Below are 25,268 nucleotides of genomic sequence, written 5' to 3' on the forward strand. Positions count from 1 at the left end.
CATTCTGGGCACCATAGGGCTAACAGGCTACATGACGTAAAGGTACAGGGCCCCATCCTGATCTGCCAGAGCACACGCCTTCCTCGCACTCAGGATCCGTGCCTACATGTGTGGCTGGCCCTCCTGCTGCTGCTGCAAGAATCTGTCTCCGATCCAGCAGTGAATGTCAGAGGGCGCATTAGCATCATCCAGCCTGACCTCCTGTGTAACACAGGCTGTCCAGCCACACTCCTGGACTCCGGCTCTGTACCCATGACTTCTAAGTGAGCTAGAGCATGTCTAGAAAGACAGCCAGTCTCGACTGAAAGACATCACGTGATGGGAAACTCCCCCATATATTTAGGCAGTGATTAGTTACTCTCCCTATTTTAAAAAAATGCCTTATTTCTAGTCCAAATTGGTCTAGTTCAACTTCCAGCCACTGGCTCTCAGTCATCCTTTGTCTGCTCTGATCAGAGCTCTTCCCCCGGGAGATAGTTCTAAACGCTGATCAGATCCCCCCTTGGCCTTCTTTGGAGGGAGGTGTTCACTGAGAGGAACCAGGCAGGTATCCTGAAGAGATGGCGAGTGCCTTGAAGGCCTCCCAACACTTGCCATCATTTGTGCCACTTCCCCTTCCCTGGGTTGGTGAGAGGGGCTCTCCGTGCATTACTCGGGCTGCTAAGTGGGATTCCAGAGGCACAGGACGAGAATGGCCATCAGTGCCACTGCAGCGGTCAGGACAATAAAGAAGATGGCGGCTGCCCAGAGCCCGTGCTGCTGCCCTTTCACTTGTTCGGGGGCTTCCGCCGGGATCATGTTGGTGAGGTTCAGCATGTAGCCCAAGGTCCAGCCGATGTCTGTATTCGCAGCCTGGGGAAAGAGCAAGCGAGCATGTTAATGTGCTGGCAAGGTATTTGGAGCCTGGAGCCCCTGCTGCCTCCAGAGCTTGTGCGGGAGAAATTCTTGTGCCTCTCTCTGCAGGTTCTGGTCCCTGAGACCAATACAGTCTGGCCTGGTTAGCTGGAGCTTGGCTTCTCTGAAGCCATGTGCATCAAAGATGTATCCCCATGCAGGAGGGCCGTTACCATGGCTCTGCCCAAGGTCACTGTGCTATGCAAATGCAGCCAGCAGGAGCCAGCACACCAGGAGCCTGGCATCCCCTTCTGATCCCCCCAGCTCCTACAGGGGCAGTAGAAGTGGTGCTCCTCCAGGGGTGAAAGTAACTTAAAGGACTTACTGGTACACCGGAGTCCTGCACAGGGGGTGTGGCCTCAACCAGAAGAAATGGGGCCTTTAAATACCAGGGCTCTTTAAATCAAGATTTAAAGGCCCAGGGGCTCCGGCTGTGGCTGGGAGCCCCAGGGCTTTTAAATCACCCCGGAGCTACCAGCTGCAGAGGCAGCTGGGAGCCCTGGGGCTCCGGCAATGATTTAAAGGGCCAGGGGCTCTTGCCACTGCGGGTAGCCCCAGGCCTTTAAAGCCCCGCCTGAGCCCTGCTGCCGGAGCCCCTAGGGTAGCAGCAGCAGGGCTCCGGCAGTGATTAAAAGGGCCCTGGGCTCCCTGCCCTTTAAATCACCACTGGAGCCCTGCCACCGCTACCCCAGGGCTCTGGCAGCGGGGCTTGGGAGACAAAGGGCCCGGGGCTCCGGCTGCTGCAGGGAGCCCTGGGCCCTTTAAATCGCCAGCCTGGGGAAGCCGGTCCGGTTCGGCACAGCGTACTGGCTCTTGCCGGTACGCCGTACCGGACCAGACCGGCTTACTTTCACCTCAATGCTCCTCTCACAGGGCCGATTCAGCCCTACACAGACATTCATTGCTAGTGTCCCCCAATGCAGCTCTCCCAGCGTCCTCCTGCTGCCCCATTCTTGGATTCTGTACCCCGAACTGGCCATTACAGGCCAGCCCTCATTAGCATTGTGGCCCAGGGCCTTTGGGGTCACAAGCAGTGACACTTCTTTGGGACTGGAGCCATTGCAACGATTCAGAAGCAGACCTTGCCCCTGCAGTGACACCTCTGATGGATGATTTAGTTTTATTTTCCCCTTACAAATCTGCCATCATTCTCCACACTTCCATCCCCTGCACAATGTCCCTGTGACCTCTGGACTACCTCAGCCAGCTGTGACAGAAGCCTGCTGTGAAACCTATCTAACTCCACTGAAGTCAATGAGGTTCATTTGGATTTACGCCAGTGTAAAGGAAAAAAGAATTTGGCCGTGTGGTCTCTAGGGAACGTGTGGTGAAGCCATGTGGCCACTAGTGCAGAACTTTCCATGACAGCACACCATAGCCTGCTACCACCGAAGATCTGCTCTTCCTCTCACAGCCAGGAGGAAGGATGTAGCCAGAATCAAGCCTCTTCAGGGCTCAGTCCTGCTAAGTGCAGCCACCTTTGGTGTGATGCTGAGTGCCCTTGATTCCCAGGCAAACCAGTCGGAGTTGAGGGCACTCAGAACTCAGCAGGTCAGATTCTTAGTTACCAGGTGCAGGTGAATAGCCATTTGCATTAGTGGGCAGGGCCGGCCCACAACATTTTGGTACCTGAGGCGGGATGAAAGATCTCAATTCTGCCTTCTTCCTGTTCTACGCCTCTCATGGTACTGCTCTGCTACCTACCCCAATAAAGGAGAACTAACAACTTAAAATGCCTTGTTCAAAAATTTTAAGTAACACTTAACTTTCAAACACCTGAACAGCAAATGTAACTTCTTGTCTGCATAGTAAACACTGGCATTTTTATCTGTTTGAATAATCAAAGTGGTGCTTTCCGTGCCTTCTTGGTTGCAAAGATTTGAACTGCTTCCTGAAGGTCCACAGTCTGGGCCAGTTCATTCTCTGTTGAGATGGTTGCAAGGCCGACCAGCCTCTCCTGTGTCATTGTGGAGCATAGATGTGTTTTTATTAACTTCAGCTTGGAGAAGCTGCGTTCTTCACTGGCAGCTGTTACGGGAAGTGTTAGAAGTATGCGCAGAGCAACAAAAGCATTTGGAAAGAGGGTGGTCAACTTATTTGTGGACATATATTCCAGAACAGCCTTTGGAGTTGATCCTGCTGAAATGTATCTTGAAAGGGCTTTCAGTTCATCACCTAAATTACTCGCATCAATATCGTGCATGTCATCATGTGTCAACACTATCTCTAGTGCCCTGCATTTGGTATAGGTCTTCTTCAGGTATAGTGAGGAGTTTTTGAATATCATACAACATCCCAAGTATACTGCTGTTTTCCTTGAGCGGCATGAAACGTTCTTCAACCGACTGTATTGCACAATCTAGCACCTGGTTAAAGAATTCAACTTTGAATTGTTGTTTGGGGTCTCTTATGGGATTATCCCGTGCCTCATAATCAAAATGTCTTCTTCTTCGGTGACTCTTGTATTCTTGATTGGGTGGGAAAATAGCTTCAGAGTGAAGTTCCTCTGCCAATTTCTGTGCACTCTTCAGAATGTTTTGAAATCCTTCATCTGATCAATAAGACTGTAGGTCTGACTTTGCTTTGTCCAGTTGTTCCATTGCTCCAGATATATCAAGGTCAACACCTTGGAGTCTCTTGCTTACAACATTTATTTCAAACAGTATGTCATACCACAACACTAAGCCACACAGAAATTTGAAGTTATGTATGTTTCTGGTGATTCCATTTCCCTCTGCCACTGTTCTCCCACAAACAGTTCCTGTCATAGCATTATCCTCCATAATGGCAACTGTGGCATCATCTATCTTCCCAATTTGGTGTTTGATAGGCTTTATCGCCTCCACTCGACTTTCCCATCATGTGGCACTCAGTGGTTTCAGTGTCAGAGAGGATATTCCCAGGTGTTGCTTCAAAATTTGCCATTGATGAGTTGATGCAGAGATTAGAAAAATACATAGATGCTTTGAATTACATTAAACAATTCAGCAGCCTCACTAGAAGCTGATGCTGCATCACTGACCACCAATGAATGAGAACTGCATGGGACAAAAAAAGCTCAAGGGTTTAACTCTCGGATCCGTGTCTGCACTCCTCTGTTCTTTCCTCTCATGTTGGCACCATTATCGTAGCCCTGTCAGCTATCGCAATTCCTGTATCTTCCAGCTTTTTAAGAAGCACATTTGTCATACCAAGTGTGCTGTTGTATCATCAATGTCAATAAATTCTAGAAAATGCTCTCTGACAGTCACCATTGCAGGGACATTTTCACTAGGTTCTGTTGTTGTTACAAAATGCACCATTAAAGTCATTTGTTCTGTATGGCTGATGTCAGGTGTGTAGTCCAGAATAGCAGAATAATATCTTGCTGACTTCAGATCTGCCACAATCTTCTGTTTGACTTTTGTTGCCAGTAACTGTATGATCTCATTTTGAATTGTTTTTCCAAGGTAGTGGTGTGTGTACATTTCTTGGGTGGTGACTCGTCTTAGATGCTTCTAGAGTACAGCATCAAACTCAGCCATCAGCTCCACAATTGTAAGGAAGTTTCCATTGTTTGGCACATACAGCTGATCTGAAGTGCCATGCAGTGCTAAGTTTTGGGTAGCAAGCATTCTCACAATGGCAATGAGTCTTTTCAGAACATTTTGCCAGTAAAGAGACTCTGATGCAATCGTCTCTTAATGCTGATCATCTATGGTGGCCTTTAACCTCAAGCTCTTTCCACCTATGGAATGCTCTCTGGTAATTTGCTGCCTTCTCATGGCATGACAGATTTCTAGCCAGATTTTTCCAGTCCTTTGTTCCTGTAGAATCCAATGTGGCTGGAACATTAGACTGGAAGAGTTTGCAACAAAAACAGTATGTAGCATTCTGGGTTTTTGAGTACATAAGCCACTACACTTTGTCACCATTGGGGATTTCACCCAGTAATGTGTTGGATGCAAACTTCTATTTTCATTGTCTTTGGGGAACATGAAGTTTTACTCTTGCTGTGGCCCATGCAATCAGAGGTGAAAGTAAGCCGGTCCGGTCCGGTACAGCGTACCGGCAAGAGCCAGTACACCATGTTGGACCGCACTGGCTTTGGCGACGGGGATTTAAAGGGCTCTGGGCTCCCCGCTGGGGAGCCCAGAGCCCTTTAAATCCTGCCCGCAGCTCTGGCTGCCGGAGCTGCGGTGGGGATTTAAAGGGCCCGGAGCTCCGCGGCGGCCGGAGTCCCAGGCCCTTTAATTTGCCCCTGAGCCCCGGGGGCTCCCAGCCACCTCTGCAGCTGGGAGCCCCGGGTTGATTTAAAGGCCCTGAGGCTCCCAGCCACAGCCGGTGCCCCAGGGCCTTTAAAACTTGAGAGGCCCCGACTCTTCTGGATGAGGCCCCACCTCTTCCGGATGAGGCCACGCCCCCTCAGGACTCCGGCAGTACCAGTAAGTCCTGTAAGTTACTTTTACCCCGGCATGCAGTACAAGGAAGTCCCTCAGGCTACTGCTCAAGTCAGTCCACAGTCCTGGATCATCTTGACTTAAGGAACTAAACTCAGCAGCAGCTGTTTCTTGCGTCTCCACCACACTCTTCTCTGATCTAGTCTTTTGAGATGGAGATATGGATGCTGCAGTAGCTGCCAGGTCACCTGCACTCTGACTAACTGGAAGATCAGGCATCTCCTCACCACTCACATCCTCACTGTGTCCGGAAGGCTCACCGAGAACATTTGTGTCTATGTATCTCAGGAGAGCTCCTTCCTCCTTAGATAGAAAAGCTTCCTTTGCTTTCTTTCTTTTTCTGATTGCTGCCCCAGAGGGGTGTTTTCTTCTTTCACTCATGACTGCTGTTCTGCGTCAGCTATAGTGGCTCTCAACACTCAATTGAAGAGCACAAATAAGCAGGCTGGTAGCAGGGCCTGATTGAGGGAAGGTATCAGCATCTTAAGGGCCTAACTGGCTCCTAGTACTTCAGTTGACTGCCTGTTCTCCTCAAGTGGGTTCAGGGAAGCAGCAGGAACCAGGAAGCTCCCTGAGAAGCTGGTGTTAATCAGTCCAGGCTCCTGGAGGTGCTAGAGAGGTACATAAGAGGCTCCTCCTCCTCTCTCTCCCTGCAGCTCCTGCTGCTTTCTGTTATTCCCTCTCTCCTTTTCTCCTGCCTGCCTGTTATGTCTCTTTTGCCCTCCTTTCTCCAGCACAGCACTCCACCATCTCTGTGCATCTAGAGCAGAGAGAATACATATGCACCAGCAGCAGACACAATTTTCTACACTCTGGGTCCTAGTGGCACCCCCCCACAGTCTGGCACCTGAGGCGACCGCCTCAGTTTGCCTCATGGTAAGGCCAGCCCTGTTAGTGGGCATAATTCTCACACTGTAGTGATAACTGTGGCCAAGGTTGGAGACAGCGACCCTGGGAGGAGTGGCAGTTGCTGCCAGCTGGCTGCACAAGCCGGACCGACAATGGCTCCTTACCTTCTGGCGGAAATGGATGTTGCTCCACATTTGCTCGTCAAATTTGTAGCCCTCGTGTAGCAGTGTCAGGATGTAAAAGGCCGAGGGGCAGTAATTGTGTAGGCGCCTGTGACTCTCCTCCTGTGGGAAGCTGGCCTGCAGCTGAGAGAGCCATTGGGACAGACAATGCAGATAGCAGTTAGCAAGGGCCCTGCAAAAAGCCCAGCTTCCCCAGTGGTGGACCAAAGGGGAACAAGCAGGATACAGTTCTATGAAACAGACGAAGTGTCTGTCTCCATTGCTTAGCCAGCAGCCCCATCACTGGTGCAGAAACCACAGCTGGGGCAGGAAGCCCAGATCCAAGAGCCTTTTTAGCAGTGTGCTGGGACTTGGCCAGTAGTTTTACACTGAAGCTGAGATCCAAAGGGCCTGACACTTTTTGCAGTTCAGATCTGAGAGCCCTGCATGGCTCCTTCCCTCCCACTTCCTAATCTATCAATCCCTGCACACTGCTAGGACAAGCCTTTCTACCAGAATGTGAGGAGTGTGATTCCCACCTGCTAATGGGCCTTCAGAGCTCCTCTGTTTTGAGGCTCGTCATGCAACTCTGGGGCTTCACAGGATAATAGGCAAACACATGCTGAGCTCTCGGCTGCTACCAACAAGAATCTCACCTCCTTCCAGCCTTTAGTGCAGAAGCCCCAGATGGTGGCATTGATGGCACTCAGGGGCTGTCCGTTAGTCAGGTTCAGAAAATAGAATGTGTAGTAAAATCCAGAAAAGGCCTGTGCAAGAAGAGGAGAGATTAAACCTGTCTCCTTTCAGAAGACACTGCAGAGGAGCATAACAACAACAATTAGCTTTCCCTTCTGGAGAACTCTTCATCCAAGGAGAACCCCAAAGTGCTTCATAGCAGTAATTAATTTCTCCTCACTCCCCGTCTGAGGCAGGCCAGCATTATTAGCACCATTTCACAAATGAGGAAATTGAAGTACAGTGAGGTGAAGTGACTTGGCCTAGGTGACAATGATAGTCAACAGTCAGCAGTCAACAAGAGTAAACTATACCATCAAATTGCCTGAGTGGCTTTTTTTTTTTTTTTTTTTTAATACATTTAAATTCTCACAATTTGATTTACAGCCAGAGTTGGCCTAAAAACAGAGGGGCTGAGGTGTGGATTTCAGGGAAGATTTTGTTTCAATTAAGTAGGGTTACCATACGTCCTCTTTTTCCCGGACATGTCCGGCTTTTCGGCAGTCAAACCCCCGTCCGGGGGGAATTGCCAAAAAGCCGAACATGTCCGGGAAAATGGCGGCTCTGTTTAAGAGCCGGGCTGCCTGAACGCTACCGGCTTTGGGCAGCCCCGTGCCTCCAGACCCTGCACCGCCGGAGCCTGGGAGGGGAAGTGCCCGGCTGGGGGCGCAGGGTCTGGAGGCACGGGGGCTGCCCGAAGCCGGTAGCGCTTGGGCAGCCCGGCTCTTAAACAGAGCCGGGGCAGCTGGAGCCTCCAGCCGCCGGGGCTCTGTGTAACTGACCCAGTGTCAGTTACACAGAGCCCCAGCCGCTGGAGGCTCTGTTTAAGAACCGGGCTGCCCGAGAGCTACCGGCTTCGGGCAGCCCCCTTGCCTCCGGACCCTGCGCCCCCAGCCGGGCACTTCCCCTCCCGGGCTCCGGCGGCGCAGGGTCCGGAGGCACAGGGGCTGCCCAAAGCCCGAGCGCTACCGGCTTCACGGTTTGCTGGGCAGCCTCCAGACCCTGCGCCCCCGGCTGGGTGCTTCCCCTCCCGGGCTCCAGCTGCGCTGGGGAAGCGCAGGCTGGGGGCGCAGGGGCTGGGGGCTGCCCGGGAAACCGTGATGCTGGTAGCACTGGGGCAGCCCTTTCCCCCTGGCTGGGAGTGGGAGGGAGGAGGGGGCGGAGTTAGGGTGGGGAAGGGGCAGAGTTGGGGCGGGGCTAGGGGTGGGGAAATGGGCGGGGCCATGGCCCGTGGAGGGTCCTCTTTTTTTATTTATGAGATATGGTAACCCTAAATTAAGTTAATAGACTTTAATATCTATTCCCTGACCAGGTCTAAGCACAAAGTGGCAATAATCCTCTTTGCTTAGCATGGAATTTCCTTTGTTTTTGCTTCTGTTGTTGTTTACTTGGAAAAAGAAAACTAAGAGAATTGTGACTGAATACACACGGAAACGAAAAATGCTCCCACACCATACTCCAGAGTGTGATGGGCACTATGGAGAGGCAGTGACAAGAACGAACCCAATAACAATTAAATGTGTATTCAAATCCATGCGCAGAGCGCCTCTGGAGGCCCTTATGATCACACATGGAGATATGATACAACATGGTAAGCTTCAAGCATGCATGTGCAGATTGGCCTTGACTCTAGCACAAAATGGGGGCAGCTGCACGTGTCCTGTACTAAGGGCTGCTTTGAAAGTGTCCCTCATTCCTCAGCGGTGGTTGGCAGTGCATAGCCCCCGTAAGTCATGCTAATGGCACAACTCCCTTGGGGCCTTTCAGTGGCAGGAGTGTTTCCCAGGGCAGACAGATCACAGAAGTGACCCCAGGGAGGATTCTGCTGGAAGGCAGCATTATTACATTAACAGCCATGAATGGCACACAGAGCTGGGATGGGGCGAGTTTGTTTCACTCTGCTCGTGACCCGTCTTCCCCTCTGGGGAAGAACAGTCCTGGCACATAGGCCCAGCAGATTTTCAAACATCTCCTCCATAGCATCATGGTTCCTAATGGGAATCTTGGCATTTATCCCAGGTCAAGTTTAGCTGGGGGTTATGCGCACACAGTGATACAGCCTCCCTCCAGTTTAGCTGTTGCCTTATCTATCTCCACAGTCCTGTTCATAGGATCACAGAATATCAGGGTTGGAAGGGACCTCAGGAGTCATCTAGTCCAACCCCCTGCTCAAAGCAGGACCAATCCCAGACAGATTTTTGCCCCAGATCCCTAAATGGCCCCCTCAAGGATTGAACTCATAACCCTGGGTTTAGCAGGCCAATGCTCAAACCACTGAGCTAGCCCTCCCCCCAGTTGTGACCAGGCATTAGAGTGTGACTCCCTACAGTTTGGTAGCCAGATAGAAGAGCAGGGAAGGCTCTCTTACGAAGAACTGCCCATGCTCCGGTGGCTGGTAGACCCCGTTGAACCCGCACGTCCTGTTGGCCCCACAGGCTGTGAAGTTGAAGAGTTTCTGGACGGCATTCCTGCACTCCGCTGGGGCTCCTGTCCCCTGCACCGTGAGGATCTGGCTGGGGTCGTGTGCAGCTGGTGCCGGGACGCAGGGACTGTCATACAGGGCAGCGGCAGTGACGTTCTCCTCATATCCCCTAGGGTAGCACGGGTGGGAGATCTGCTGAGAGGTGAGGTTCTCCTAGAGAGAGGGGAACCCATTAGCAGCGCTCAGGCCAGGGATAGCAGCCAAACCCCTCCCCACCTCTCCCCTATCCCATCCAGCTTGGCGCTTCTGAAAGAGTGGCAGCTAAACCCTTATAGGAAAGTCCTATAGGATTTAGAAGAAAACAAGAACTGTCCTATGGTTTTTCTTATCCATCCCATTGTATTTGAGACTGCAAACCCTATCCTGGTATAGAATGCTATAGGGTGGGTCACAAAGCCCATGCAAACCCCACTCTGGGTATCTGACCATCTCCCCCACTAGTGTCAGGCCAGGCCCTGCCTAGCCTCAGAGATGACACACACATGATGGCAAGGAAGTCAATGCCCCTTCGGCATCTCATCCTACTCTGCTTTTGTCACATGCTCCTCCCGGAGTTCTGCAGCCCCAACCCACCCAGGCCAAACTGAGGGTTGGCCTTCATCTCCACTCCCCAATCCTCCTCCTGGTTTGTCCATCCCCAGCACATCCAAGGTCATGCCTCTTTGGGAGCCAACCTCACAGCTGTCTGTGAGACGTCTTGACCCTGCACAGCTTCACATGGAACACAAGAGGGAGGGCTCAGGGCTGTTGTACTTCAGTACAAACAGGGGTATGAGTGACCTCAAGCCAGCTACCTCTAGCTGTCGCCTGTGCACTGAGCTGTGCTGAGTTACCCCCTTGCACACCAGCTCCCTTATGCAAGGTAAGAAGAGTGAACCGAAGCACCAGCCTCATCCTGAGGCCCTGCCTGGCAGGCCTCCCCGTTAGGCCTCACTCAGCCCAGCACCAGGACTGGGCTCCCCTGCTTGCCACTTCCTGTGTGGATGTCTCTGCACAGCCCTTCTCACGTGCCCTGCGCAGGACACAGCCCTGGGTGTCAGAGCCTAGCGGAGCACGGGACAGTCTCTCTGGTACCAGAGCACTGCCCAGGTTGGGGCGTTTCAAGGGAAGAAGTACAGTAACATCCATGGCTTCTTGCTACTTCCACCTGAAACACATGGGTGGTGCCAGGCTGTCAGGGGAAGGACTTCAGGAGTAGAAAGGTGACACATGGTGGGCTGCCATCCTCCAGAGTACAGGTGGAAAATCCACCACCACATTGCCGCAGCCTATATAGCTCCCCCATTGCTGGTTGCATGGTGCAGCTATTGTGGCATGTGAAGGGTTAATACAAATCCCAAGGCAGAGAGAGAACTGTTGTGTAGCTGTCTGGGCTATAGGAGCCGCCCCTATTGATCTCCCTGGGTGCTGCTGCAGATTGTTAGCACAGTGTCAAGTCCAAGGACTAGCCAGCAAGAGGGGTGGGGGGAAGCTGGAGTAATAAATCACGTAACTATGAGTCACACCCTCGTCGGTGATTTCTGGGAGTTTCCAGGGCTTAGGAGAAAGAAGGGAAACCATCTCTCGCTTTGACAGGGAAACCCTGCCTCACTGGGGCTTTTCTCTAGTACTTGCTCAGTTTCTCAGATAAAGGCTTTATTTTGCCTGCTCTATGCTCTAAAGAAAAGCAGTTGGCAAAGAGTCCCTGTCCACCCAACTTCACAATCTTCTGATGCTCTCAAGGATTTTCACACTCTTCTCTGGCAGGTCAGAGCCATACCCATTTGTTAATGTACACAGGGTCTGCATGAGCTCTAGCCTGACATCTAGGGATGAGTTGGAAGAAGACTTCATGAACCAACCTTGTTTGCACAGACACACTCACTCTCCCTAGGCACACAACAGGCTGGACTGCTTTGCCCAAATGATCACTTTGGGCTGGTGTTGGATCACAAGTCACTTTGTTATTGGAGGCAGGGGTAATAAAGGGTTGTTCACGGGCGGCAGGTATCAAAGGCAGGGGAAGGCTCAGCCTAGCCAAACTGCCTGCATGGCCCTGACCACACTCCACCCCCAGGACTCCTCCTGTTTCCCCGTCATTCTGTGCTGTGGGGCCCGGGCTAGTGGCACCAGAACCAGGGTGGTCAGGGGGGCCATAGCCTTCCCACTGTCGTCTGGCCCATCCACTTTTCGCTGGGGCAGACCCTGCCCCCTTCCCCTCCTCTTCCCCCCGAGGCCCCACCTCGTAGTTAGGCCAGCGTGGAGCCCAGCTGGGGAGCCAGGGCAGCTCTGGGGAGCCGCGGCAGACCCTCCACCTGCCCGTGTCCCTGGCTGCCTGGGGCGGGGGTCGGGGGCTGTCCGCGACTCCACACCGACTCCCTCAGCTACCCATGTGGCTCTCCCCAACCGGGGAGCCTTGGGGGCGGGGACATAGGCTGGGGACTGCTCCAGCCCCCCACACCACAGGCAGGTAGAGGGTCCACTGCAGCTCCCCACAGCAGCCTGCCCAAGTCTTATCATGCTTATCATGGCCAGGCTGTGGCTCCAAGCCCCGTGCCCCCCCCCCCCCCTCCTCCAGCCGGAGCCGGGTTGGGGAGAGCTGTGAGGGCAGCTGAGGAGAGCCTGGGTTCCTCCACCTGCCCTGGGTGTGGAGCCTGGGACAAGGGCACGGGGTGCCTGCCTTTGCCTCCACCTCGGGGAGGGGCCCTTGGCCCCCCCACACTTTTGGGAGGGCTCTGGTGCCCTGGCCCCGGGCTGGGGCTAGTGGGGGTTGGCCTGCAGCCAGGGACTCTGGGCGGCTGGAGCTGGTGCTTGCACCACCCGCCCACCCAGGGATGGGGGCCATGCTGCCCGCCCCCCCCCCGGCACTCCGGGGGGGGGGGGGGGGGCGCTGCCCACCTGCTGCACTGGGGACTGCGATCAGCTGCCTGCCTGCCTGCTGCTCTGGGGATTGGGCTGGGGGCAATGCTGCCTGCCCGCCCACCAGGGCTCCAGCAGGGGAAAAGGGGTGGGATGGATGGGGCCCCAGGCAGAAGAAGCAGGCCGACCTGGGACTAGCCTCCCCAAGCCCGTGGTTCACCTACCATCCATGGGGTTGTTATCCTTGTTGTATGAATCAAGGGGGGGGGGCAGAACTGTGCTTGGCATGCCCCAATTGAGGGGTGTACCCTCAACTAAATTGCACTTGCTAGGCAAGGGTGCCAAAACCCAGGGGAGTTGAAAGAGGGTGGGGACAAGTGTCTGGTGGTGTAGGTGCTGTCTAAGAGTCTCAGACACCATTTGGTTTTTCCTCGCTCTGGTGTAATAACAGACCTTATTAAGATACAACTGAGAGTCTTGCTGCAGACCAACAGAGCTGAAGTCACTAATAACCAGGTGTAAGGATTATACCTGCTTTGGGACAATGTCTCTGATGCAAGTGACTGCCCAGTTTGCACTAGCAATGAGGCCCCCCCACTAACAGCTGCAAACACTGAGAGCTGTATTAAGTGGTCATAGAATCATAGAATATCAGGGTTGGAAGGGACTTCAGGAGGTCATCTAGTCCAACCCCCTGCTCAAAGCAGGACCAATCCCCAACTAAATCATCCCAGCCAGGGCTTTGTCAAGCCTGACCTTAAAAACCTGTAGTGGCCTTCAAGACATCCCAGAGGGTGCAGATTCAGGTGGTGGTGGGTGGCAAGTGGAGTGGTTGATGCCAGAATGAGTGCCTGGACAGTGGAGAGAGCAAGGGGCCTTCCCGCCTCCTCCCCCCCAGCGTGGGAGGTGAATGCTGCACACAGATGCACCTCTGAACTCTGGATCTTCACTGACCAAGGACAACAACAGTGAGTGGGGTGTGGTGGAGGGAGAAGGGAACTCCCTGACTGGATGACAAACTTGAAAACAGGTAAATAAGAAAATGTGACTCACAAACACGGTGTCTGGCATAAATTCCAGACAAATAATCGTTGAGGCTAAAGTTTGAGAAGGTGCTGGACATTTTCATGAATACGTTTTCATGGATAAGCTGGTGGGCCAAGGAATAAAGCGAGCCACAATAACAGCAGGGCAAGGCCATTACATGTTAGTCACCTATTGTCTGATTCATCCAGATTCAGTACATGCCAGCCTGCAACTTTTTAAACATTTAATGGAGGGTTCTGCACTCTTCTGCTCTTGTCCCTGCCCTGCGCCTGTTGTGCGGCCGGCATGCATTTATCATTGCATTGGAAGCAGTGCAGCAGGTGTGCGCTGCGGGGACACAGCTGCTGTAGTTAGCCACATGGCATGTGTGTGTGTCACTCTGCTCTATCCAGACAGTTGAGCAGCAGAGTAGGGGCATTTCACAGGGGCACCTGGAGGTTTGGCAGTTGTCAAGTGTGCACCTCCCTTGGAGACTTCTGGCACTTCAGCTATTCTCTGCTACCAATCATGGTTCAGCTGACTTACTGCCCAGAAGCAGGAAGCAAGGTGTCACATGGGCCTGACTGGAGAAGGACTCCTCTGGGGTAGAGAAGAGACTGGGGATCAATTTTTGTCCTGTGAAAAATTTCAGTGAAAATGAATATTTTTCAGATTTGAATGAAAAAAACCCAAATTCCTCAAACTGATGTTTTTTTTTCAGTTTGTAGCAGCTAAAAACTGAGGGGGAAAATCAGTTTTCGTGTTTTTTTAAAGGAAAGCCTCCAATTTTCTGACAAAAAACTATTTTTTTCACTTATGTTCCATTTGATCAAAAAGACATTTTTCATCCAAATTTCTTTTTGACTGAAAATTGTTGAGCAGGTCTATCGGGTTTGACTATAAGATAGTGACCTACAGAAAGTGAAGGGGAAAATGTTAGTGCCTTGTACTATAATTATTTATACCTTCCTTAGGGCTACCAGCAGCATCTTCAAGGCCTGGTCTCGCCCATAGCAGAGGTAGCTGTGGGTATAAATGGAGTAGTTGGTCCCATACAGCCGGAAGAAGACTTCAGTGCTGTTGTCCTCAATGGTACCACTGGGCTGGAAGGTTATTTGGGTTGAGGCTCCTCCAAGATCCAGAGCTCCCAGAACCTCAGCTGCCTGAGGCCGTATCCATTTCCCTGCAAAGGAGAACTGGCCCACCAAACACTAAGGATTAATTCAGGCTGAAGAAAATCCAAGTTATAATCACTTACTAAAGATTTTGCATGTAAAGTAAACTTTGCGATGGCCGCCTGGATTGCCATGTCCCTATCTAGCCACACCTTCAGTGGCAGGGCATTGATCTCAATGCCCAGCCAAAGTACACAGGGCTAGATCCTCAGCTGCAGGCCAGCCCCTCTTGCTGTACATCAGCCTAGATCCACCGACTGCAAAAGAGCTAAAATGATTTACGCCAGCTGAAAATCTGGCTATATGAAAGCACCTTCATAGGCCTCTTTGCGTGGTTTCTTTGTAGGTGATAGCAGCAGCAAAGGCACCCTATAGGAGTAGAAATATTATGTTCCAAAATTTGTAAGGTTCCAAAACTGACTGAGAGGAAAAGCACCTCTGGGTTTTAAGTTGAAAAGGAAAACAAATTGCATGAGTTTGTTACAAACGTCAACACAGATGTAAGTAAAGAGCAAACCTTCACTACTGCATTGGGCTGAGGGGGAGGCATTACCTTCCTCCAGTTATCTGAATAAGGCCTTCTGTTTCATGCAAATGCCATGGCTTGGCACAGGAGAGGGCCTCCATGAGTCCAAGCACCCCATGGATGCAATACTGACTGCAGCTATAGCCATTTGAAGGTTTCCCTGTTGTGGAAAGACACCAGAGCCCTCCTACCAAATGAAATGCCAGCTTCCTTTGTGAGAGGTTTGCTCCCATGCCAGGGATGTCAGGAAGCCAACTTCCAGAACCCTGGATTCTCATGTGGTGTGGGAATTCCCAGCTGGAGCCAAGATGGGACAAGCCAGAGAAGGGAGCACATCTGGGAAATGAGCTGGGCTGAGACGACCTGCCATGTTGACTCCTCGTCCGACCCGTTTTCCACAGAAAAGGAGCAGCCCAGCCAGCCAAGGTCACTCCCTTTCCTTCTCCCCTGCCCAGGCACTGACCTTGATGAGCGTCTCCAGCAGGTAGTTGATTGTGATCCAGCCAAAGGATCCTTCCTCATTCCCAGTGAGGATCCGAGCGCCACGGAAATCTACAGGGTACTGCCGGATGGTCTTGGAGACCTCTGCAAAGACCAGGTCGGCTTTTGTGCTGTTCTGCTCCCTGCAAATGGGGAGGGGAGAGATTCCACTGGGCCCCTGACAGACACAGCACAGCATGCATGGTGGCTGCAGTGGAGGAAGAGTTGCCCCTAGCATACAGCACTCCATTGTGGTTTCAAGGGATACTGACATTAATGTCTATTGCAAAGCATCAGGGATGCTCAGGAGAAGGGTGAGAACCCTCCTCTATCTGGTTACATGTCTCTTCTCAGGAGGACAAGGGGAGGGTCTGGAAGATCAATCAATCATGTGTCACTGAGAATGGAGGGATCAGGGATGCCCTAACCATCTCCACTGAGCAGTGTTGGTGTGTACATGGATAAAGAGGTGAATGGTTAATCTATCAGCTAGCAATAATGGCCATCTCCTACCTCACGGCCACTGCCGTACCCTCCCCTTCTAGTTGTTGATCCCCCACTCTCCTCTCCTTCAGCTGCTGGTTGCCCCATTGGTGGGGCCTCTGCCAGAACCACCATGCATGGACAGTGGGAGTTCCCAGTGCCTCTCCCCCATTCCCAGCTCCATTGCCCTGATTTGCGTGTATTTATTATGGTCTCTAGAGCACAGGCCTGTGTGTGTGATGGGAACCGGCTTTTCCCTGTGCGGAGCTGCCCTCCTCACAGTCACTCCAGGTACCTCAGCAGCCGCATGCCCGCAGTAGCGCCAAGGTAGGTGGGCGTTTCTCTCTGTTGCTCTGCAGGGATGATCGTCATGGCCTTGTCCAGACAGGCCCTCAGGCTGGCTCCAGCATTAGCAGGGTTTTCAGCATAACTGGAGATCCCAGGTCCTGGAATAAAGCATCCCAGTGAGAGCCTGAGCTCAGCCAGGCCCCTGAGACAGGGACTGGCAATGCTGCCAGGGCCTGGCCTCAGAGGTGGATTAGGGGTGTGGGACCCTGGGCCAGATCAAGCGGGGGCCCTTCCCCACTCCTTCCGCCTGCAGTCCACACACCCCCCACTTCCCTCGGCACTACTGCTGGGAAATTGGGGCGGGGTGCGGGGGCTTCCCCCACTCCCAGGCAAGAGTTCCGGGAGGCAGGCAGAGTGGGGCAAGCCCCCGTGCCCCGACCCCACTCCCCTGCAGGAGCACTGGGTGGGTGGGTTGGGGCATGGAGGCACTCATTTTTCTGGGGGACCCCAATTGGCCGGGGTCCCTGGACATGGGCCCTGTTGTCCCAATGGCTAATCTAGCACTGACTGGCCTGGTACCCTGGGGCTGGAGAGCTCACAGCAAGGGTCAGACCCTGCAAATATTGGATTGTTCAGCACAATGGAGCTACCGAATGGAGCTGAACAGGAAGCAACAGCCTTGTCCCATCCAGTTATGGAGCTGAATCCAGCTCTGAGGTACCCAAGGCAGAAGCATTATCTAATGGTGACACCAGGACTAAATGTGTCCCATTCTCTCCAGCAGCCAAAGTGAGCCCAACAAGCTCTCCCATTGGCTGGTGAAGCTCTGGGCTGGTACCACTCTTCCCCAGGAATGTTTTTGCTGAGGCAGTTTTCAGAGCTGATCGGGCTGCAGGCACAGCACCTGAGAAGATGTCAGGTAGCCAAAAAGAGCACAAGGCAGAGCTCCTCACCTTGGAGGAGAGGATAAAGCTAGGAGTGATTATCACGCTCGTTAAACCTGCACATGATCTGTGCAATTGGCTGAATTGCCACCTGGCTCTGGTAAATGAAACCACTTGTTGGGGCAGGGCTGCCCGGGGGGGGGGGGGCAAGTGGCAGTCCCTGGGCCCCGCAGGGGCCCCCACGAGAATTTTTCAGGGGCCCTGGAGCGGGTTCCTTCACGGAAAACTCTCGTGGGGCCCAGGCCCCCGGAGCTTCTTCCGCTCCAGGTCTTCGGCGGCAATTCGGCGGTGGGGGCCCCCCACTGTCGAAGACCACAGGCCCCCTGAATCCTCTGGGCGGCCCTGTGTTGGGGTGTCTCCTTGTTTATATAAGGAGGAGAAAGGCAGGTGTTAGCTTTGCAGGGAAGAATGTACAGAGTAAATATACACGGGGCACGAATAGTTGTGTTCATGATGGATGTGGCGTGGCTGTTTGTTTGCCTCAATTAAAATCTCATTCTGTTTTCAGAGTAGCAGCTGCGTTAGTCTGTATCAGCAAAAAGAACGAGGAGTCCTGGTGGCACCTTAGAGACTAACCAATTTATTTGAGCATAAGCTTTCGTGGGCTAAAACCCACTTCATCAGATGCATGCAGTGGAAAATACAGTAGGAAGATATATATATATATAGATATACACACATACATATATATATACATACAGAAAACATGTATATATATATATACACACATCTTCCTAAAACAACAAAGAGTCTGGTGGCACCTTAAAGACTAACAGATTTATTTGGGCATAAGCTTTCGTGAGTAAAAACCTCACTTCTTCGGATGCATAGACTCTATGCATCCGAAGAAGTGAGGTTTTTACTCACGAAAGCTTATGCCCAAATAAATCTGTTAGTCTTTAAGGTGCCACCAGACTCTTTGTTGTTTTTGTAGATACAGACTAACACGGCTACCCCCTGATACTTGACACATCTTCCTACTGTATTTTCCACTCCATGCATCTGATGAAGTGGGTTTTAGCCCACAAAAGCTTATGCTCAAATAAATTTGTTAGTCTCTAAGGTGCCACAAGGACTCCTCGTTCTTCATTCTGTTTTGAGATTGTATTTCTGGGATTTCATCTTGATGAGATTAGCTCAGCCCCTCCCACTGGCCGAGACTGGAGCTGGAATGGGTATGTCAATATTTATCTTCCCCAGATTCCAATGGACCAACAGTTCCACTAGTTCAAGCTCACTCACAGCCACAGGACCTTTGGTTTGAGCTCACTTAACCAATAACTTGGCTCCCTGTGGCCTCGGAGCCTTGTCTTTTATCCAGAGCTGTAAAGCAGAGGAATCTATGTGATACCAGCAGTGCTTGCCTGTGCTTCATTCTAGGCTCCCACATGCACTGGGCATGGTCCATACTGATTTCAGCTAGTCAGTTACCTCAGGAGTGCTGGGCTAACACTCCCTGTGCTGCTCGGCCCACCCCAAGGGTTCTCTTTTAATGCTGTTAAAGTGTTAAAGACAAGCTTAGTGCTAAGCTTCCCACTGGTCCCTGTGCTGCCACCCCTCAGCCCATAGGCGCCAAACCACAAGCTCCTGGTGCGTGAGCTAGCAGGGAAGCCTCTGTCAGTGCTTAACAATAGGAAGATTTTGTCTCCTGTAAACCAGGCGCTGGTGCCCAAAGTACTAGCCACGTTGGGCTATGGGGCTGTGTACAGGCATCGCTCCCACCTCACCTTTTCCCAGCGCCGGTGTGTGCTTGACCCCGGCCCTGCCCTGACCCTACCCCTGCCCCACCCCCTCCTGCCCTGCCCCCATTCCAACCCCTTCCCCAAAGTCCCCACCCCAACTCCGCCCCCTCCCTGCCCCTATTGGACTCCTTCCCTAAATCCCCGCCCCAGCCCTGCCTCTTCCCGGAGCGCACCATGTTCCCCCTCCTCCCCCCTCCCTCCCAGCGCTTGCTGTAGCGAAACAGTTGTTTGGCGGTGGCAAGCACTGGGAGGTAGGGGGAGAAGTGGGGACACGGCGCACTTAGGGGAGGAGGCGGAGCGGAGGTGAGCTGGGGTGGGGCGGGGACACCCACCAATTTTTCCCGATGTGTTCTCTAGCCCCGCAGCACCCACAGAGTCAGCACCTATGGCTCAGGCTTGTGCTGCAATACACCTCTCTGACCCAGTCTTGCCTCACCCAGCTCTACTTACACATCTCAACCCTGACTAGCAGCAACCTCTGGGTCCTCACTCAGCTCTGCTAGTGCACCTCAGTTCTGACCCTCAGCTGCCCTGCTGGTCCACTTCTGGGTCCCCTCCCCCCCACAGCTGTGCAAATGCCCCTCAACCCCGATCTGCAGCCCCCTTGCTAGCCCAGCCCTGGGCCTCTCGTGCCCAGACTGACCATTGTGTCAAATCTGAACAGTGATTTTGGGATATGGACAAACATTGAGGGGGCTGGGACTGAGAACCAGCAAACTCATTTCACTGATAATCCAGCCCCATGTAAAGCCAGGATATCCAGCTAAGCGACTGTCATGCTGCCCTGCTTAATGCTGGGTCTGTGTGTATGCAAATAACCTGTGGGTAAAGTCTTCCCTTTGCTCTAGGTTGCACCCCCAATAAAGATGGCTTCTCCAGTGTCAAAGACAGAGCTCAGCAACCAATCAAGGCTTTTCTTCCAAGCCAGCTCTCCCATTCTGCAGTATGCCCAGCACAAAGCCTAAGGGGAGAGCTCAGGGAGGAGAAACAGAGAAACATCTGACCACACTGACCTGGCACGGTGCAGGCCTCAGCCTGGCTGACGATGCCAGTGCCATTCTCCTTATTCGCTGGCCATTGGTAGATGTAGAGAGCCGTGTGCGAGGAACCGGCGTCAAACACCATCCCATACTGAAGGGGGAGCCGGAAAGGGACATGGGGTCAGAGAGCACTTGCTGCTACAGACAGGCTTTGGGGATTTCCCGACTGTCCCAGGGAGGCAGCATGGAGGGGGTAGCTGGGACGCAGCTTCACTTTGCAGGGTAATACAGGGAGCTGGTGGGGACTGGCAGGCAGTGGAAGTTCAGGGGCCAGGGGCAGAGACTAGCCAGTAGCAGCTGTGTAAAGACCCCCCAAGGAGCAGCATCAAGGATAAAAACCAATATGTCTGGCTGGCTCTGAAACCACAAGCCCCTGGTGCGTGAGCTAGCAGGGAAGCCTCTGTCAGTGCTTAACAATAGGAAGATTTTGTCTCCTGTAAACCAGGCGCTAGTGCCCAAAGTACTAGCCACGTTGGGCTATGGGGCTGTGTACAGGCATCGCCCCCACCTCACTGACGTGCCCAAACGTGCTCAGACCTCCTGTAAAGGCCTGAGCTTAACTCTTGATGGGGCATTGGCTGGATACCTGAGCTACAGCCACAGCTCCTACCTTGGTGCCTGGAGGCAGATAAACATCCTTCACACCCACAACCACCAGGATGAGAGCAATGATGCCAGAAACAACAATGACTGCCAGGAGACACCCAACAGCAACTGCCTTGGGATTGCATCCCATGGCGACCTGCAAGATGAAGGACCCCGGGTGAGATCGGTCACATCTTTAACCCCAGCACCAGCCCTAGCAGGTACCACAAGCCAGAGAACTTCCCAATCGCCTTCCTATTCGTCTGCTCATAGCTTTGTTTTTAGTGTCTCAGGCCCTTCTGGGCAGAGTGACCAGCTCCATATGATGGGTCTTGTGAGGCTAACAGCTCCAGGTGGGCTTGAACGAGCTACCCTCAGCTCTCCAAAGCACTGGCTCTCTCTAGGATTCTCCAGGGGACCCTTCGCTCACAATCTGCTGGCAGACACCCCCTTCTTCCCACTTCTCAGGCTGCAAGTCACAGGAGCTTCACAGCCTGGCATTTCTAGGCCAGTGTTTTCCACCCCCACGCCCGCTGCCCCATCTCTTCCCCTCCCCCCACAGTCTGAACATTGCCTCTCACTTCTGCTCTCTAAATCAAACAGGAACCCCCAGAGCATTGGGGCACTGGGTCTGAGTGACTCTCTGAGCCCTTTGGGATTCCCCATCCTCATGCACCTGGCAGAATCAATAAATCAGAACAGTGAGCAATGGAGGAGGCGCGTTAGACCATCATGGCCAGGCTTTCCACTTGGGGCCCATATGGCACCTTCCCTAAAATGCTTTGCTCGCTCTAGATTGAAATGTTCCAAATGCAGGGCTGGTCTGGGAAGGGTCCGGCTCCTGCCTTGCCAGAGTGAGGGAGAGATGTGAGCTAACCCACGGTTGGTCCCCCAGCCAGAGTGGGAAGGTGGCCCTGTCTGTGTCGCTGAGTTACCATCATGTACATACAGAGTGAAATCAAGAGGGGGATCATGGCTGTAACTAGAAAGGGTCAAAGAGGAAGAAAAGTAGGCCCATTCCCCCTTACACCTCCCAAGATAATCATTCTCCCTCCTTGAGGGTTACATGGCTCAGACAATTGCAGGCTGTCAAGACCTCATCCCAGATGCATCTCATTATTCAATCAAGCTATAAGTGCTGTAACAAGGCCAGAGTTGTGCTGCACAGCAGACCCTGGGAACCCCCAAAAGCATCACTAGACTCTGCTAAGGCTACATAGCCATTATCTGTCACATACTCCGTTCGTGTGTGGTCCAGTTCCCTGATGAATTCAGAGTAGGTAACCAAACTCATTTGTTTCTGTACATAGTTATTGCAAAAGAACATGAACCAGTCCCAGAAACACATCCTGGCCACCTGTCCCAAAGAGCCATCCAGCGCCAAAGGATAGTCCGAAAGTCACCAGGCTCAGTATACCCATGAACTGTGCACTAGAACCTGAGTGATGAGACACCTTTCCTACAACCTCAGGGCCCAATCCAGCAGAGTGCTGAGAGCCCCCAGGAAATCTTACAGACCTGCACCTCCCACTGATTGCAAGAGGTGCTCAGCTCCTACAAGGATCAGGACCTAAAATTCAGTGAGAAATCACAGCAGTATAACCAGTGTGAGAAAATGACAGAGTCTGGTTTTATCTGTGCAATGGCCTACCCACCTAATACATGCAACAGCTCAGTAAAGACACTATGTTGTGCTTCCTCCCCTCCCTCTCTGCCCTACAACCCGCTGCTTAGGTTCTGCTTGTTCAGGAGTTGGGCGGAATAAACAGAAACAGAAAAGCCAGCAAGCAGGATGGGTGGTCCTAAGGCATGTTGCCTAAGGCCACAGATCCCCTATGTTCAGTTCTCAGCTGAACCACTGACTCCCTACATAATCTTGGCCAAACTGCTTAATCTATTCTGTGTCTCTGTTTCCCCATCTGTACAATAGGGTTAGTGCTCCCGATTGATGATGATGAGGTGCTCGGATACAATGGTGATGGGAGGTTGGCCTTTTAAATCTAATACTGCCCAGCACCAGACGCAACCATTGGAAATGGGTTCCATTAGTAGGAGTTCACAGTTGTTCCCCCGTTTTGTGGTTTTTGCACTTGCTGTTTACTGAACATACACAGCATTTCACTGCACAATGGGGCGCAAAGCACAGCGCATTTTGCTGTATTGTCTTGTTGGGGGCAGATGGCCTTAGAATATGTGACATACAGTCAGTACAAGCGTGCTGTGGTCAGGTTTTACTGCGTGCTTCTTGGAAGGGAGGATGTCATTGGCCAAACCTTTCCCATCACATAGAGCTATAGAGTTCAGATGTTAAGGCCAGAAAGGACAATTGTGCTCAGCACCTGAGCTTCTCCTGCATAGCATAGGGAGTGAGCTGGCACACATGGAGCAAATAATCAAGCAATCATTTTGCAAACATCTAGAAGATAATAAGGTGATAAGTAACAGTGAGCATGGATTTGTCAAGAACAATTTGACAGGATAACAAGCCTTGTGGATGGGGGGAAGCGGTAGATGTGGTGTATCTTGACTTTAGTAAAGCTTTTGATATAGTCTTGCATGACCTCATAAACAAACTACGGAAATACAACCTAGATGGAGCTCCTATAAGGTGGGCGCAAAACTGGTTGGAAAACCGTTCCCAGAGAGTAGTTATCAGTGGTTCACATTCACACTGGAATGTGTTGGAAGGGCATAACAAGTGGGGTCCCACAGGGATCAGTTCTGGGTCCAGTTCTATTCAATATCTTCATCAATGATTTAGATAATGGCATAGAAAGTACATTCAGAAAGTTTGAAGATGATACCAAGCTGGGAGGGGTTGCAAGTGCCTTGGAGGAGAGGATTAAAATTCAAAATGATCTGGACAAACTGGGGAAATGGTCTGAAGTAAATAGGATGAAATTCAATAAGGACAAATGCAAAGTACTCAACTTAGGAAGGAACAATCAGTAGCACACATACGAAATGGGAAATGACTGCTTAGGAAGGAGTACTGAGGAAAGGGATCTGGGGGTCATAGTGGACCACAAGCTAAATATGAGTCAACAGTGTAACAGTTTTGCAAAAAAACCAAACATCATTCTGGGAAATATTAGCAGGAGTGTTGTAGGCAAGACCGAGAAGTAATTCTTCCACTCTACTCTGCGCTGATATGGCCTCAGCTGGGGTATTGTGTCCAGTTCTGGTGCCACATTTCAGGAAGGATGTTGACAAATTGGAGAAAGTCCAGAGAAGAGCAACAAGAATGATTAAAAGTCTAGAAAACATGACCTGTGAAGGAAGATTGAAAGAACTGGGTTTGTTTAGCCTGGAGAAGAAAAGGCTGAGCGGGGACATGACAACAGTTTTCAAGTACATAAAAGGTTGTTACAAGGAGGAAGGAGAAAAATTGTTCTCGTTAACCTCTGAGGATAGGACAAGAAGCAATGGGCTTAAACTGCAGTGAGGGCGGTTTAGGTTGGACATTAGGAAAAACTTCCTGTCAGGGTGGTTAAGCACTGGAATAAATTGCCTAGGGGGGTTGTGGAATCTCCATCACTGGAGATTTTTAAGAGCCGATTAGACAAACACCTGTCAGGAATGGTCTAGATAGTACTTAGTCCTGCCATGAGTGTAGGGGATGGGACTAGATGACATCTTGAGGTCCCCTCCAGTCCTACGAGTCTATGATTCTGTGATTTCTGCAGGGGTCTTTTACCCAGCTGACTTGTAAGCCAAGCTCTTTTCTAGACTCTTTCCATCTCTCACAGTCTGCCTATACCTAAGGGCTCTTCAGGCTCTTCACTCTGCCCTCAGCCACACCCAGTGAAGGGGCTAGGGCTGCATTGGTTTGCACAGGGATGGCTGACTGCACCTAGTATTGGTAGCCCACTGACAATGCACAACAGAACACGCACTTCTCCCTTAGCCGGGCTGGAGCTGTGGTGCTAACTGGAGAGCAAAGTCCCCAAGCTCAGACTCTGATACACACAGGAAGCAGGGTGGCTGGTTGAGAAGAGGAGGGTTGTACAGAGTCACTGTTCAGCCCAGAACTGCACTTTACAGGAGCTTCCCAAAATGCCAAACTCTGCGAGGAAACACCCCCCTGCAGCCCTCGCACCTCACCTGCGCTGCCAATAAGGAGACCTTTGGGCTCACACAGTGGTGCTTCTCTCCTGTGCTTGCATTAGTCCATGCTGCTGGGGCAGTGCAGTGCCGTGTGCCTGGACAGAGGCTGCCAGCACCCAGCACACCCCAAGGGAAAGTCCCCTCCCTATGGCCCACAACCAATCACCTGCCCCCTGGAAGCAGGCCAGGGGCCCTGGCAGCCTCTCCCTGTCAGGCCAAGGTGACGCAGCAGGTGAGGGGATGGCTGGACTATTTACCTACAGAAACAGGGCTTTGGTTTTAACTGCTTCACTGCTGGAGGAGGGGCCACGCAGCAGGGCTGGGGAATCTCGCTTTGTCCTTTGGATGCTGCCATGCCTGATACAATCCGAAGTCTCACCTGCAGCTGGTGGGGACCTTCTTGTGGAAACTGCTCCGTGTGTCCCTGCACTATCTGACAGCAGTGAAAGGGCTAACATGGCTATTCACTGAATC

General features: G+C 52.1%; 1 protein-coding gene across 1 annotated transcript; it reads right to left on the minus strand.

Moving 5' to 3' along the window:
• Positions 1-311: 311 nt before the first annotated feature.
• Positions 312-24,899, minus strand: ENTPD8 (ectonucleoside triphosphate diphosphohydrolase 8). The gene is made up of 10 exons (XM_054007730.1): positions 24,792-24,899; positions 20,713-20,844; positions 20,076-20,193; positions 16,384-16,534; positions 15,589-15,748; positions 14,390-14,620; positions 9,447-9,713; positions 7,000-7,110; positions 6,347-6,487; positions 312-852 (listed from the first exon to the last, which is right to left on the minus strand). The coding sequence occupies exons 2-10, from the start codon at positions 20,836-20,838 to the stop codon at positions 661-663; spliced, it is 1,497 nt and encodes a 498-aa protein (XP_053863705.1). The 5' UTR covers positions 20,839-20,844; positions 24,792-24,899; the 3' UTR covers positions 312-660.
• Positions 24,900-25,268: the final 369 nt, after the last annotated feature.

The sequence above is a fragment of the Malaclemys terrapin genome, chromosome 17 (assembly GCF_027887155.1).
Source record: "Malaclemys terrapin pileata isolate rMalTer1 chromosome 17, rMalTer1.hap1, whole genome shotgun sequence".
NCBI lineage: Eukaryota > Metazoa > Chordata > Testudines > Emydidae > Malaclemys > Malaclemys terrapin.